Here is a 17,586-nt window from a genome sequence, read left to right as displayed (position 1 = left end):
ATCATTATATATTATTTTGTTACTAGATTTTATTTTTTACACTACCGAAAGTCCCTTGGGATTGAATAAACAAATATCCAAACTGCAAACACGCAAAATCGGCATATGGAAAACAATACAATGAAACAGAGATTGCAGGATTTTAAACATTGCAAACCCTAACTTCCCCATTGGTTTTAAAGGGAAGAAAGTAACAAGGTTTTACAAGGGTGTTTAGAGGTTGTAAGAACACCAAGGACTTGAGATTGGCACCAGTGTGTATGTCAGGTATGTTTGAGGGGGGGAGTTGTTTGGAGGGGTGATCCATAATGTGGAGAGATAAAAACAGTGAAAGACTTTTTTTTTTACCTCTCCTTCAAAGGGGACATCCAGCACTTTCTTTGTGACCTCTCTCGTAGACATCTGTTTGAGATTAGACCTGGCTAGGACAAGGGGCATCTCTTGATATTCTGTAGTAGTATTGAGGTCTTCAGCTTGTGATCCTTGATATACTGAAGGCATGTCAGCTTATGAGGATGCTAGACAGACAGAAAGAACTTACTCTTTTGAGCAATGTGCCCTTGCAGTAACTTTGTGTTAAATAAACAACCCACAGAGTTTTGTCTAGTGTGATGTATGATAAACGAACTGAAAAGGTAGCCATCTGGAGTATGGTGGAGAAAATTCCAGTGCTCGTACATCACCTTTTGTATGTATGCTTTGGGATGAAATGGTGAAGTAAAGGTGCCAGTAAGATAGCTTCCTTTGTAGAAGATGGAGGAAATCCAATTAGCATCTTGGCAAACTAATTAAATGTCCACCTGGGCTGACTTAAGATAACAAGCAGGACTTCCTTTTACTTCTCGAGGGGCTTGGGAACATGGCTTGGAATTTATAAAGTCTGTGTATTTAGAGCAAGTAATTGCCCTTGTTGAGGGCTACTGTGTAAAATGGTATTAGAAAATAAAGACCTTCTTTTAAAATCAAATTTGTTTTCCGTAATAACCAAACTTGGAATTGGAGTGGATTGGGAGAGAAGGAAGTGAAGGCAGGTGGGGCGGTTCTAATGGATTTGTACATTACTGTAAAACAGTTTGAGCATTTTTGTTCATCCATCATGTCTTGGCCCCACTTCCATTTGTCAGCAGCTGTGGCCTTTAATTAGCTGAATGGATCAGGTAATAAAAACAAAAACAAACAACAAAAAAGAACTTCCTTGCAAGTTTTGTCAACATTCCAACAATGCACCTCTAGAGTATTTTAACTTTTTTTTTTAAATGTTCCTTGGTTTCCTTACACCAGAAATCAGCTAATATTTGCTATGTTCTATCTCCTTTGTTTTAAATTGAAGGTTTAAAATATTCTATGCTAAACTAAAATATTTTAATATTTTAGTTTAGCATAAAAATTGATTGTCATTTAATAGCAACACAGTGTTTACTGAAGTAGTCCTGGTTTTGATGTTGCTGTACCTGCATTTTCACCAAGGAGGCAGATTAGACTTTGGATATACGTGATCTCCAAATGCCTTAATGACTTAAATTGTTTTTCAAGTAATACGAAGAGTCAGTGTAATATGGTGTGAAGGTTTTGGACTGTCATGGTAGAAACCCAGGCTCTAGTTCCCCCTTAGCTACAGAAGCTCTCTGGGTGATTTTGTTCCTCAACCTATCTTACATGGATATTGTTATGGAGAAAACTAGGAGTAAGGAGTACTATATAAGTTGCCTTGAGTTCCTGAATGAAAGCTATAAATTGAATGAATGGGTGAATAAATGAATGAATGCTTCAGGGATTTATTTACTTATTTATCATATTTATATAGCCGTCCATCTCACAAACATGTGACTCTGGGCGGTGTACAACACAACAACAGTTAAAAACTCCAGAACGTTAATCAAAAATAAACATATAAAGTAAACATATAAAATAAACAAAACCCAAGAAAACAGGAGAACAAACATCACTTACTCTCATACAGCCACCTTGCAGGCTCTCCCTGGGAACCCCAAGGCTGGTGAAAAAAACATGCTTTAAGGGCCTTCCGGAAGGCTAACAGAGATGAGATTAACCTCACCTCAGTGGGGGAATGATGTTCCAGAGGGCAGGGGCCACAGCAGAAAAGGCACACCGCCTGTGTCTTGCCAGATGGAGCTCCTTTGAGGATGGGACCCACAGCATATACCTCCTACCTGACCTGGTGGGATGGGTAGATGTAACTGGGAAGAGGTGGTCACTCAAATAACCTGGCCTCCATGCCATGTAGGGCTTTAAAGGTAAAAAACCAGCACCTTTAATTATACCTGGAAGCAAACTGGCAACCAATGCAGCTCGCGGAACAGAGGTATAACATAGTACCCTCCTAGGGCACATGTAACTAACTGTCTGTACAGCCACATTCTACACCAGCTGGAGCTTTCAGATACTCTTCAAGGGCAGCCCATACAGAGCACGTTACAGTAATCCATTCTGGAGGTGACCAGGGCATGAGTGACTCTGAGTAGAGCCTCACAGTCCAGGAAGGGACGCAACTGGCACACAACATGAAGCTGTGCAAAGGCCCTCCTAGCCACAACTGCTACCTGGTCCTTGAGCAGGAGTTGTGAGTCTAGAATGACCCCCAGATTGCACACCAGGTCTGTCTGGGGCAGTGCCACCCCATCCAGTATGAAAGATGGTAATGTCTCCAAACCAGAAGGCCCCAAAACTCATTCAGTCTTGCCAGGGCTCAACTGAAGCCTATTGTTTTCTATCCAAACCCCTACAGCCTTCAGGCACCAGGACAAGACGTCAACTGCATCACTTATTCACTAGGGACAGAGATATATAGCTGAGTATCATCGGCATACTGATGATATCTCACCCCCTGGCGACGGATGGTCTCACCAGCAGCTTCAAAGTGGATGTTAAATAGGAGCAAAGAGAGCCTGGACCCTGCGGAGCCCCACACTATAAGGGTTGAGGGCGGGACCTCTCGCTCCCAATTAACACCAACTGACACTGCCCCCACAGAAAGGAAGTGAACTGGCTCAATACTTTGCCACCCACTCCCAGCCCACGGAGCCTATCCAGAAGGATACCGTGGTTGATGGTGACGAAGGCTGCCGAGAGGTCAAGAAGAGCAAGGACTGATGCACTACCCCTGTCCCGCTCACGCCAGAGATCATCTAAAAGCATGACAAATGCCATCTCCGTCCCAGGCCTGAATCCTGACTGAAAGAGTTCCAGATAATCTGCTTCATCCAGGGCCCATTGTAGCTGCTGTGCAAGCACCTTCTCCACAACCTTCCCTAAAAAAAGGGAAGTTCGATACTGGATGAAAATTGTCCTGTATGGTAGAATCCAGCGGTGGCTTCTTGAGGATGGGGCAGACCGACACCTTCTTAAGCGGGGGTGGAACAAGCCCTTCTCTCAAAGAAGCATTAACCGACACTAGGATCCAACCACATGATACCCCTTGGGCAGCCTTAACTAGTCAGGAGGGCATTGTCAGCTTTATCAGGTAGACCAAACAGGGAACACAAGCAGATAAGCTAATTCTACTTTATTGTAAAGCTACATCAACAGAATCTTGCAAGTCTGAAAGTACAGTTCTCCTGCTGTCACCTTTACAATCCAAGAACTTAAGAGTCCCTTCTGAGCCTCTTGCCTTGCCCACTATCCAGCTGCAGGCTGTGCTATCTCTTATCTGACCATTCCTTAGGCAGTGTCTCTTCGCCCCGTCTCCTGAGGTCTTTTCCACATACCATTACAGGCATGAATCTAAGGAGCAGATGGCTGAGCTCACAGTCATAAGGATCCTGTCCACTTCGTCCAGCCCAGCAGGATCAAACTGTTGTCAGATAACTGGGCAAGACTGTACCCCAATAATTTCCCCTGGACCCGTACCGAAGCTGCCATCCAACTTGAAATGAATGTGAGCGATTTTGTCCGATAGATGCTCTGCAAATTCCTCCTCGTGGCCTTGTAGGTAGATCTCCGAGTCCCCCTTCCCCAGGAGGACTCAGGTAACCTTAAACAAGGTTGCTGGTTGGCTATCTGCAGGTGCAATAAGGGCAGAGAAGTATTGCCACTTCACCATCCTTACTGCCACAAGGTAGGCCTTAATAGCGGCTCTCACCCGTGTTTGGTAGAGTTCATCCCTTTTTGTCCTCCAGCAGTGCTGTAGATGTTTCTTCTCTCATTTCATCACTCTCAGCTCCTCTGTAAACCACAGGGAGCAGCGGGATCCATGAGAGGAAAGGTCACATGGGCACAATCTGATTCAAAGCCTCAACTGCCATCTCATACCAAGTGACGGCTAAGGTTTCAGTCAGACTGTGGCAGCAAACTGTTAGGAATTACCCCCAGCTCCCTCTGCAACCCATCAGGGTCCATCAGTCACTGGGGACAGACCGATCTAATAGGTATTGCTTCCCTGTGGCAGCGGGCAGCACCAGAGAATCTCATGATCACCAGGGTGGGTTCTGACCATGACAGGTTCTGGTCACCAATCTGACCAATTGGGGGACCAAGAACTCCCCCAATTCCAGATCACATTGCCACTGCTCCGACAGTAAAACCAGATCAGGGGTTGACCACTGTCCATGTCAGGTCCTGGATGACTTGGGATAGGCCCATGGCTGTCATGGTGGCCATGAACTCCTGAGCCACCTCAGACCCCACCCCCAGGGAAGGCAGATTGAAGTCCCCAAGGACCATAAGCCTGGGAAAGTCCACTGCCAACTCTGAGACCAAGTTGAGGAGCTTGGGCAGGGAGGTTGCTATGCATCAGGGAGGCTGGTACAGAGTCAACAATCCCAACTGATCCTTAGAACCCAACTTAAGGAACGGGGTCTCACATCCAGCAATTTGTGGAGCAGCACAAATTCTACACATTAGAACTGGCCTTAAGATTGTGTGATGTTACGCTGAAGTAGTTACCTTACCAAAAAAATAGACCCCTTTGGGCATATATGCAGAATAAGGTAATACTTTGTACCAGAAAATGGCTCTATTAATTGATGAATTTAAGAATTTTTTCTCTTAGCGTGATCAATAGTTATTTATGATACTATCCTTTTGCATTTTATTAATGAAAAAACAACTGAGTGGACAAGCTTCAGGGTTTATTACCTGAACAGTCTGGTCCAAAATTTGAAGCAAGCCCCAACTTCCAGATTTGACTGACGAGGCATCCCGACTGAGAGGGACTTTAGTGCTCCGGGTGCCTGGGTCTCAAAAATAATTCATACAGATAAATTACCTTTCATTAAAGTGCTGAAGCGTATTTCGTTTTCTTCCAGATGTTTGGAGACTGACTCTTCGCCTGAAGTCTGCTCAGCAAATTTCTGTGATTGCAAAACTGAAGCAGGCTGTTTAGAACTAGGTTCATTTGCTCCTTTCTTTTCTACATTGCTTGCATCTGTTTATCTTTTGAAGGTTTCTATCATACATTTCTTCTAAATTGGGTGGAGAACTGCATATACCATAAAAACACATCCAGGTGGTGGAATAATATTTGCAAAATGGGTAGAAGACAAGAGGATCCCAGGCAGCAGGAGAGGCCATGGACATGAATTGGCTCTTGGGCTGAGAGTGAGTGCTCAAAGTCACCCAACAAAATTCCATGGTTGAGGGGGGACCAGAACCTGGGTCTCCCCACTCCTAGTCCAACACTTTAACCACACCCCCACGGTGGTTCTGCAGCCCTATCAACCACAGGTTGAGCAACAAAGGTCAGGAGGCATAACTCAGGAGGCTTCAGGAGTTGTCCACTGGTATGGTGGTGTCACCAAACAGGTTGTGGCTGAAAACTTTGGGCTCATACTAGTTCCAGAAGAGTGAGTTAGGGCAGCAACATTCTTTCCAACTAGCGAGTTCCTAACACTTGATTGTCATTCAGATTTTTAAAATAAAACCAACCTAATACAGTGCTGTCTATCCAAAGGCTAGTATTTCCGAAACATAGGAAACGTCCTCATCCTAATTTAAGTGTTGGTCTATGGATATTGCTTCTACTGGATTAGTTCAACCTAGATTTGTTGAATTAGAATTTTGGGAGTTATAGGACACTAAATTGGGGAAGTCTGGCTTCTCCACTATTATTTGGAGAAAGGATGTGCATTCAGGATTACTAAACTGTGGGCCTTTTAAATCACAGTGATTTCAAAAAGGAATTAACCACTGGCCTCACTCTTCCCTTCCTTATAAACAACAGCTAACTTTACAAAAAGTCTTGCTTGTTTTTGAATCCAAAAGGCATTTTATTGTTCTTGATGCAACAGGCAAACATTGGTGTCTTTTTCGTGAAGATTTCTAAAGGGTTTACCTTTGGTTGGATTAGGATGATAATTTTTAGGAGAAATGCAGGTTCATCTAATATGAATTTCAGTGTTGTTTTTTGAACACAGAGTGTTCGTTGTGACTTCACTCATGTTAGGTGGAACTTAGAATCACTCACTTATTTATTATCCTTATTCTTGACATGGGCAGCATTATCTGGAACAAAAGTAACCAATTTTTTTAAAGTGTTTATGATGAATTGAATTGTAGGGTTTTAAAAATATAAAACATAATGCCATCTCGTGGGTAGAATTAAAAGCACACATTTTAAAGTAAGTGTTAGAAAAGGAAAAAAAGTGCTTTGTGTTAAAGTTTCCCAAGCATTCAGTAATATGTAATGCTTTTTTTTTATTTCAAAGATCAGCTTATTATGAGTACAACATTCATAAACATGAAATTATTTTTAAAAACCTTGTAGATATGCTGGTGAAAAGATTAAACTTAGGTGTATTTTTTCAATACTGTAATTTGAGGAAATCTCGACTGTTTCCATTGCCAACTGCAGCTGCGGGTTGGGGTTTATGAAATGGAATGCCTCTCTTATCTTATAACCTATACAAAATTCCTCATCTTTGGGGGAAAATTTTGAGTGCTGGAGTGGAAGAGGTGTTACAAAAGGTTGCCACTCACTTAACATCCATTTTCGAGAATCAAACAGAAACAGGATCAAAATAAACCACTAATTCTTTGAATTAATGGTTTTCTACAACGAAATCAAACACTAAGCAAAGCCAGTCTCCCTCCCTCCCTCCCTCCCTCCCTCCCTCCCTCCCTCCCTCCCTCCCTCCCTCCCTCCCTCCTTCCTTCCTTCCTTCCTTCCTTCCTTCCTTCCTTCCTTCCTTCCTTCTCCTTAAGAATCCCCTCCTTATGTATGGATTCCATGTATCCTACTCATAGATGGTGAACTATTAAAGAGATGGTCACCATAATTAGATGATTCAGATATGCATAGGCAACAAATTATTAATTATTGTTTTATGGAGGAAATGAGGAAGAGGCACTTCTGGGATATTGTACCCTAGGTGCTAACATAATTAGACTGGACTTGGATGTACTGGACATCTACAGTATTTTTACCTAAAGAGTGGTGTTAATTGATTTCTCAGTCTTGGACAGCAAAATGGTTCATCAAAAGCTGAAAGCAGACTCTGTTGTTTGTCGTAAAGTAATCCTAGTTTCTTATGTAGCAGAAACTTGATCCACTTCCCCATCCTGATGTACTTCACATACATTGGCTTCCAGCTCCCATCTTCATACAGCTTGGTGATTGTGGATGATGTGTGTTAGAATCCTACATTCTAGAATGCAAAATGTTGTCAGATTTCTTAGTGTGGGGTCAGAAGCCACAAAAGACAGTCCTTAGCACAAGGCAAGATCAGGAGCTTGGGCAAAGGGAAGCAAGAGCAGAAGCAGGAAGCTTCCACAACAATGTGGCTTCAGCAGTGGTCATGGCCAGCTGTGCTGTTCAGTAGAACAGCTGGCAATGTAGCCATACTCAGTTTGGGAGTTCTTGGATCTTAAAGAACTTGGCTTTTCCCCTCAAATGGTGGTGTGATGAGGCTTGCAGTAGGTAAAGGTTGAAATAGCTTACTTCAGAGGACAGAAGAAGAGGTGTAGCTACTTGAATGGCTCTCAGGTAGGAAGAAGTGAACCAATGCCTTTACTCTCATATTTCTCTGGACAGGCTAGACTGGAAACTGGTACAAACAGGCTCTGATAAGTAGAATTATTACAGAAAGGCCATGTTCTGTTAGCATTTCAGCAACTGCTATATATCCAATGCAAGTCCTATTTGCCGTGAAATCAAGATTTATATTCTTGCACCATCTTCTCCCACCTGTGCAGTGTAATGGGTTTAAAGCTCCTCTCCTTTGAGTGAAAGGAACATTTTCCAGTTGCCTCCTGTTTTAGTGACATACTAGTCTGGTTTCAGGCGGTTCCTTCTGACCTGGTGAGAACTGTCTCCCACACTTAAAGCTCTATGGATGCCTTTGTGCCAATCCTCACTCTTAATTTCTTCTGTGTGTTCTTGGTGCACCCAGTATGGACAATGACTTAAATTTTCAACTTTCTGTAGTTGTTTGAAGATAGCAATTACACAATTAACTAAGTATTTCTGATACAAAGTATGAATTCCCATCAAGAGAGAACATATTATAACATAGGCAATGGCATCAACAGGGGAAAGGGGGTTCAAACAGATCAGTCTGACCAATGTAGCATTATGAAGGTATGACACAAAGCCCACCCATCTTGTATGTGCATTGTGTGACATTGCATGCATGCCCCAAGAGGGAGGAGCTTGCAGACACCATGGAAAAATAGTTAATGTTACATGAAGGGCAGTCATGTCCAGTTGACTGCAAGGATTGGTGGTATTGAACATTTTTTCCTTACAACTATTTGATTAATTTTTTTACTGTTGACCTTGTCAAACTGCCTTAGGAGGTCTACCATACAGGAAAAGATACCTTTATGAAGTTGTAAAGTAAGGTGAGAAGATTGGTTGTCTTTTAATGCAGCTTCAGGTCAATCATGTCATATGAAATACTACTGCCTAGAGCAATTTTATCAATTGAACTGATGCCAAGCCATGATTCATATTATTGCATTTTTGATTGCATTCCTTTCCCTCTGAAGAAAACATAGCAAAAAATCCATTTGAAAAACAATTAATAAATGCAATTAACTTTTCCTCCCCTAAACACCAAAGTCTACTTAGTCTAACGTATTGCTTACGATAGCATTCAGTTAATTTCCATCTTGTTTATCACCCACATTATTTCAATACATTATAAGGAAAACCATCACAACTTCAGTTACAAATTAAATCAAAAGCTGTTCTCATCATTATTCCAAATTCAGAATCTGAATTGGAGCATAACATAGAGAATAATGTTTATTGCTTCAATAAATCAATCAAGTTATAGAGTTTGAAACTTGGACAAATTATAAAACAGTGTTATAATAGTTTATTCAGATTTTTATTGTAACTTGAGCATCTTTCAAGCTAATGTTGTCTTCTGATTATCTTCTGTTTTCTGAATTATATTTCTCCCATTTTTTTGTTTTTATTTTTATTTTTTGGTTGTTCCAATATGACTAATGGGGTGTTACAAAAGTTGGTTGGTCCAAACTCGATGACTATGAAAACTATATTAGATTATTTTTCATAATGATGGTGTTAGGTAAGTACAGTTGCTCTCTGTATCAGAGACTTTCTTGTCAAACCAATCAGAATTTCACTCATCATTGAGAACGTTGGGCTGAAGCTCAGAGTAGGGGATACAGTTAACTGTTTAACACAGTGTTTCTCAACCTTAGCAACTTTAAGATATCTGGACTTCAACTCCCAGAATTTCCTGGCCAACATGCTGGCTGGGGGAATTCTGGGAGTTGAAGTCCACACATCTTAAAATTGCCGAGGTTGAGAAACACTGGTTTTACATATATACAGTGGTGCTTAAAAGTTTGTGAACCCTTTTGAATTTTCAATATTTCTGCATAAATATGACCTCAAACGGGACATGTTCGCCACACAAGTCCCAAAACTAGATAAAGAGAACCCAATTCAACAAATGAGTCAAAAACATTATACTTGTTCATTTATTTATTGAGAAAAATGATCCCTAGATTTGTAGATTCGTGGCAACAATTTTTAGATTACCTGCTCGTGACGGAAAAAAACGAAGTTATGATTGTGGGTTTTACTGATTAGTGAGTTTGTTTGGATAGAAATAATGTTAATATGGATAAATTAGTGGTAAGAGATTATTTTATTTTAATTATATTTACATCTGTAATTGGGATATCTGGAAGTCATCTCTTTGTTTCTATTTTCTTTCTATTTTCACATTTATAGTTTGTGTCTTTTTTCTTTTACTTCTGTCTTCTATCTTTACTGTATTTACTGTTTTGTATTTTAACTATACTTCGATAAAAAATAAAGTTATAAAAAAAGAAAAGAAATGATTCAAAATTACATATTTGTTTGTGGCAAAAGTATATGAACCTCTAGGTTTATCAATTCATTGGAGGGGAAATTAGAGTCAGGTTTTCAGTCAATGGGGTGATAATCAGGTGTGAGTGTGGGAGGTCCCGCCTTATTTAAAGAACAGAATTCTGGGTATGCACTATCAAAGTATGATCTTCATAACACAGGGATGTGGAAGCGTGTTACAGCTTGAACAAAGGAGATTACTGAGGACCTCCAAAAAACAGTAGATGATGCTCACCAGGCTGGCAAAGGTTACAAAACTATTTCCAAAGAGTTTAGGCTCTTGTGATATTTGCAGTCAGAAGTCACAAAGAAACTGAGAAACAAATTACATGTCTTAGGGCATGTTGTGGAAATTGACAGCAAAAAATAAAATCAAAGTCATCAAGGGATGGGTTAGATGCCCTGGTGTACATTGCTTCAGTAAAAGTTTCTTCAATTTTCCCTGTCTGAGTAGAATTTATAAAGTTTATAAATTTATAAAGGCTTCAAACAGAGAATGCAGGAGCTACCAAAACGTATCCCTCTTTCTCCTCAGAAACACCATCTTTTCCATGTGCTACCAACTTTAGCTTTATATTTCAGATACTGAAAAAGCACCTACAAGTAGGCAGTCCCCATGGACAAGCCATGTTGCTGGTGGCCTGAACCACTGCAATGAGGTGACTTTTCCATGTCCCTGATATTCTGTGTACTGTAGCTTCTCTGACAGAGTGGCACAATTCTTTCTTACGAAGAACCAAAATCTCAAACAATCCATTTAATAATATAGAACTTCTTTTCCAGAAAGGTCTTAATTCAATGTTCCTGTCAAAAATGTATATGAGTAATATAAAAAAATGATTTGTTACTGTAATTCAGCAAGTGTCTTCATTCTGTAGTTTTCTGCCCATTTCACAATTATATCTCCTTTTGATATATTGTGTACCTTTAATGTGGATCTAAGTGTATTGAAAGACAAGTTGTTCTGAGTGTAGTTCCTAAAATCCTTTTATCAATGTATATTAATTTCAGAATAACTAAAGTGAAGTTACTGCGTGCTTATAAATAATACATATAATAAACTAGTTCTACCTGAAAGAAGTATGTTGAAGGAATTAGTTCTAAATTTGATTCAATAGGTTGGCATTTAACTTAGTGAGTCTCTAAAATACATTTTGTCTTGGAATTAGGAACGCTTATGACTCTTCTGCAAAAATTGCTTTCAGATCCATGTTGCCTTTTATTGGCTTTATTTGTATTGTTTTCTTGATTATCTGCAGTACTTGTTTTCCATTTTGTTTCCAAGTGAAAGAAATTGAATTGCTGATTGTTACTAGTATACTGTGCTGTAAATTGTGAATAATTATTGCTGTGTTCTTTCCTTCTTTGTTCAGTTGGTTGATATGGAAGAAATCACTCATTATGAGCAGCTTTGTATATTTTGCCTTTGTATGGTAGTTATTTGAAATTGCATTGCAGTAATTCGTTTTCTCCCTCATAGTTATTACATTTACAATACTACATTAAGAGATCAAATGTTGCCATATCTCTTGTGTATCAAACAGTTGGGAGTCCTGAGCAGACAACTTCATTTGGTAAATTACTCTAAAACAGCCCATTTGAGACAGATTGTTCACATTCTGAGCCAAGCTTCCTTGTTGCTTTTGGATTTACGAAACTTATTTGAAAGTTGGGTGCAAAATAATTGTCTTCTAAATTATCTAACAAAATCAGTTTCAGAGAACAAGGTAGCATCTGCCTTCCTCACACATACTTGAAGTGATTCTTAAGGCAAATAAGATACCTACAATTCATTTTTTTGTTTGTTTGTTTAATCTTTACCAAAGAGAGGCTTTTTATAGCAAAGAAATGCGGAATCTCTTGATGGTTATTTTTTTTCCCTATTATTGTCATCATGCTTGGATTCATTTCTCCAAGGTTCCACACAAAAACTTGTCAGCGCTGCCTGGAGATTCTAAGAATTATTAATTGATAAAACTTGTCGAACCTCACACAGCTGGATAAGATCAAGGAAATGAGAATTACATAGACCTCAGTAAGAAATACAGTCTTCAGTAAAAAGTCTTGGGGCAAATACACAACCTTGGAAACTGCAAAAGGAATTTGTAAGCCTCATTTATACTGAGTTCATTAAGGTGGAGTCTCTTTGAATAATGTGAAACGTTTCCTTCCCAGTTTCTTGCCACCTGGCCGAGATGGTGTTCATAAGCTACCAAGGGGCTTCTCTTGGGTCTCTCTATAGCTTATGTTTAATCTCCCTTCCATTTCTTTCCCAGCCTCCCATGATCTCTTACAGAGCCAGACAACTTCATGTGTGTGTGCTTTTTTTAACCACACAAATTTTTGTAAAAATCTGAATTCGTATTTCAGATTGTTCAGAACTGACCTTTTCTTCTTCCACAGAAGACATTTTTAAAAGTTGAAGTGTACTAAGTGGTTCAGTAATTTCCAAAGTAAATTTAGGATTGTATCTGCTCTGCCCTTGCTTTGGCATAATCTCAGTAACTTCGTTCACCCACTAAGCTAAACCATAATGTGGTTTGTTTGGGGCTTTGAATGTTGAAAGAACCAACTGTTATACTTCGTAAATATTCGTTTATGACTGAACATGTTACATTAAATCATGCCGCAGTACATTGTGTGAACAGATTTGTTGAAATCAGTTGTTAGTTTAAAAGGTACTTTCAAATAGTTGAGCAGCAGTACAGACTGAGCAGTCCCAAAGTTGACAAACTTGAAAGGAGAAGAATGTGCTGCAGGATTTCCAGAGCTTTCAACTCTTTTGGTAATACATATGAATGGTTTTAAATACAGCACTTTGTTATTCTGGTTTAACAATAACGGATACAGTATATCATCTCCTATATAAGATGCTAACTTGTTTTCACAGTTAAATGTGGGTCTTGCAAACCATTCCTTCTTGAATCTTGCTTTGCTGATAGAACTATAATTTGTCAAATAGTAGACACTAGAGAATGTTTTCATTTGTTTAACCTTTGCAGTTAAAAAGACTTTTTGGTGGATTCTTATTCCCAGCAGATATATGGAGCGATCATTCATTTCAGTCAGATCCTGACTTGCCACCAGGTTGGAAAAAGATCAGTGATATAGCAGGCATCTATTACTGGCACATACCCACAGGAACCACCCAATGGGAACGCCCCATATCTGTACCAACAGATCTTCAGTGCTCACGAAAAGGTTCCCTGAGTTCTATCACATCGTCTCCTACTCCAGAAACTGAGGTAAGGTTTGAATGCCTGCTGTGATCAAATGGAGAGGGTAAACATTGTTTTAAATTAATAAGTTATTTTTTAAAAAAACCAATCAGTTCCAAGGGTACTATCAGTTTATTTCAGACAAATTAAGGCAAACCAATCAGCTGTCTTTACCCCTCATGTGCCTTTGTTTCTTGTACTGTTGGTAGATGCATGGGTCTGCATGCTGGATTTTGCACGAATAGAACCAGTAGTATTAGAAATTATTCCTGTTATCAAACAGATCTGTGTATGAATAGATAGTCCTGATATGGGATTCTGATCTAAGATAACTGGAAGGGGTTGGGTTTTTTGCTAGCTAGCATGGAGATGTGGTCTCAACTTCAGAGGAACATCAAAAGAAAGGATGAAAGCCAAAAAGATCCAAAGCAGATCTTTGAAAAATACTATAGAAAATAAGAAGATACCTGAATGATCTTGTACCATGCACCATTACCTTATGGCAGTTTTGATTATATGAACTATCCACAATGTACAGGTTTTTAATGCCAGAACAGGTGCAGATCTTGGTCTCTAAATGTGTGGGGGCTAGGATTTTTGTCTCAAGCTTCTCATATTACCACTATTATGTTTGTAGGAGAAAGAAAGGTTTTTTCAGTACAATGTTATTAGTTTGAATTTTTGTACTCCTTTGATACCCTTCTAAATGATAGTTACCTGTATTTTTAATACAGCTTTAGCAGTTAGCCCATGCATACATAAATACAGACTTACTTATGATCATAGACCAGAGTAAGAGAATATCCATAAAATATAACATCTAGTAACTGATAGAACATCAGTATACAATGGTGTTTATTTTTAGAAGATGCACAATACCCTTTAGGAGATAATGTAGTGCTGTGAATCATTGTTGCAAGATTACAAACTGTTGCAACCATATATGTCATCTTCATGTTTGTTTGTTTTTTATCAGACAGTGGAATAGCTTTATTTATTTATTAGGGTTTGTTCACTGCCTCAATCTGATTGAATTCCAGGCAGTTTACCGGCATAAATAATAAACATATGATAATAAGAATACAAAAACAACATGGTTCAAATACAATATTTATCTGGATGGCTTGGCTTTTGCTAAGGAAAGGGAATAATAACCTTGTATGAAACTGACAACTTAAGATAATCAGTTGATTATCTTCAATCAAGTCACATGGGCAAAGTCTTTGAGGAGCTGGTTATATCTGCCCTCCAGCACTGCTGATGAGATGCTGTCAAAGGGGCTCTAGTGAATGCCCATCAATAACTTGGATGGATAAGTTAATTTAAGTTGTCCTCAGGGGAGTAACTTTGCTTTGCTTTTAAAGAATGGAGTAGCCTAGTGGCTTGACCTCATTCTTGTTAAAGCTGCAATTCTGCAAGGCAACTTGCAGTGTACAATTAAGTAGGAGACACAACCAGAACAAATACATGAGGCAGGTGAGAAAGGTTCAGGAAAGAATGTTTGATTGTAATTGATCCTGAGCCCGTTTGCATCCTTTAGCCTCATTTCATGCAGCAATCAGTGTAGTCTCAGACACTTTCCTCAAGAGACAGCCCTCTGCAGATGACCAAATATTCTTTGGGAGGAAGAAGAGAAAGGGGATTTAGAATTTTGTTTTAGTATCCTAACATTAGCTCGACATATACAAAAAAGAAAGGATTTCACTCTGATCAATCAAAGCTTTTCATATGAAACTGTACAGGGTTGTCCACAGGGAAGGCGGGGGTTTGTTTCCAAAAAGTCAAGTTGGCGCTTGCACCTGGGAAGCTGTACCCTCTTTTGCAATAATTGTATGCAGAATGCAAGTAAAAATGGTAGGGATTTGCAGATGTAGGCATCATCTTGCCTTTCTGACACACATACACTCAGAGATGAAGTCATGTTTGCTTCTTTGGATGGTAATTTTCATTGCAACAGTTGTGATGGTTCTTCACTCATTATATTTACAGCCACCGCTTCTCCAGGAGTGAAAGTTTGTCTTCATAGTATTCCTTCCTCCATTTTTCCCCCTAAAACAACACGGTGGGGTGGGGTGGTCTAAGAAATAGTGACTGGACCAAAGTCACCTTGTGAACTTCCATGGCTGAGGATCAAGTTGAACCTGGTCCTCCCAGGCTAGTGTTAGAATTTTCCTTATCAGGTTCGCTTCTGAGCCGGGATCAAAGACAGGCAGTTGCATGAAATTAAGTTCTTTATTCTTCACCCAAGAGCAGAAGCAATGACAGCCAGCTGTTAGGTGGGCGGCCGCACAGGACCCCCTCCTTACAGCACATTATATGCATTCCATTCAACTCCTCCTTCAGAAGACCACCCCTTAATCAGTTACCCATACTCTACCTTAACCTTATTCCATATTAGGAATTTCCTTTTCCCACTATCACCATTCCATATAAGGGACTCCCATCCTTGCTAGGGCACCTTGACCATTATTAAACAATGCCTTTCCTCTGGAGAAGCTATCCTTGGAATGTACGCCTTATCTTGTTTCTATGGGCACAGCTATCTGTCAAGGCCTGCTAGAAAGGAAGAGTAAGAAAGTCAACAAAATTCTTCTGGGAAATACAACACAGCTTCAGGGCCATAATACAAGTGCAAGGGTCTCTAATATATGAACACTACATATAAAATATATGAAAATGAAATCTATTCATATTTAAGTTCTATATATGTAAAATCTTCTATCACTAGTCCAAATGTTGGATCACGCTGGCTTGAGTTTCTGATTTCATTGTCTTCCTCTCCATCACCCCTTCTGCTCTTTTATATTAAATTCCATGCGAACATCGTAGGTTTGTTCCACTAGTACAAAAATGTGAGGTAGTTCCTGCCTAAGTAGATCCTATACATACAGAGTTATTCAGGATTGAAATTAAAGATCAAGGCAATTTACCAAATTCCAGAGCTGATCTCCAGTCATTTAAGACTCTTAATGAAAGGGCAAACTCATGGTCTGTTTGTTCCTTATTTATATAACTTTTCCCTGTCTTAGTGACCTGTCTTGGTAAGTGGCATTAGAGCATAGGTTCTCGTACTGCTATCTGCAGATCACTGATTGTCCATCAGTTCCATTGGCTGTTCCATGAACAGTTAAGCTTTCTCTAGTCAGCCTTACACTTGAGGTGTGTACATTTTTTTCTGTCCATGGTGATGAAGGCCATTTTTGCTGGGATTGGATCAGTGAATAAGGGCCCATGGTTATCCGAAGGCTGCTTTTAAAAAGACTACCGTTGCTAAAAAGGAAACAAAATTCAATTACGTTATAAGCATATGCATTGATTGACAGGAAAAAAAACCCTACTCTGTATGAAGGGATCTACCCATATCTTCAGTAATTTCCAAGTGGTCTGCAAAAAAAAGTTTGGGAACCATTGCTTTGGAGACCTGCTTCATTCCTACTGCCAAATATCGTTGTATTGGGGCTGGCTCAGAGTTGAAGACAAGCTAGGCAACCATCGATTGCCTGCTTCATATAAATGTCTGCAGAAATGTGTTTGCTAGATAATTGAAAGCGGTGCTTAGCAATTCTTTGGCCCGGTAATAACCACAGCGGTGGAGAGTGGGGAGGTCAGTATGTTCTCTGCTAGTTGCCTGGAGTTTGCACAACTGTGAAACAAAGCAAATTTAGAAAACATGAGAACCTTAAAACAAGAAACTAACGCCCTCTTCAACTCCTACCTTCTTAATATGCAGTTGTGATACTGCTCAGTGTACGATGTGATAGCATAAATTGTAGTTTTCTAGAATGTTTTAAGCATCACACTTTGAGCCAGCTCTGCTTTACAGTAAATTATTTTAGTGAAATTTGAGGGGTTCTTTTCCCTAACCCAGCCTGTACATATTGGTGCTAACAAAGGTGTTCTGTGTTTTTTTTCCCTTCCTCTCCTCCCATGTCCTTCCTGTTTTTTTTTAAATCAATATGCTTCTTCCTGTGTGAATATATACATATATATATCTAGAAACAGCCATGGAGTGATTTTGCTGTACTGAATGGGGGAAAGATTAATAGTGACATTTGGAAGGCAAGT

General features: G+C 39.6%; 1 protein-coding gene across 10 annotated transcripts in view; it reads left to right on the top strand.

Moving 5' to 3' along the window:
- Positions 1-17,586, top strand: part of APBB2 (amyloid beta precursor protein binding family B member 2) — a 183,022-nt gene that overhangs the window by 104,067 nt on the left and 61,369 nt on the right. For 5 of the 10 annotated variants that reach the window (XM_063310124.1, XM_063310122.1, XM_063310119.1 and 2 more), the window contains one exon: positions 13,340-13,548. In XM_063310124.1, the coding sequence (XP_063166194.1) occupies positions 13,340-13,548 (209 nt within the window). Of the gene's footprint in view, positions 1-13,339; positions 13,549-17,517; positions 17,581-17,586 lie in introns of all 10 variants that reach the window. The other 5 variants (XM_063310123.1, XM_063310127.1, XM_063310126.1 and 2 more) reach the window with 3 other exon arrangements.

The sequence above is a fragment of the Candoia aspera genome, chromosome 8 (assembly GCF_035149785.1).
Source record: "Candoia aspera isolate rCanAsp1 chromosome 8, rCanAsp1.hap2, whole genome shotgun sequence".
Lineage (NCBI taxonomy): Eukaryota > Metazoa > Chordata > Lepidosauria > Squamata > Boidae > Candoia > Candoia aspera.
This window is presented reverse-complemented; position numbering and strand designations above follow the sequence as displayed.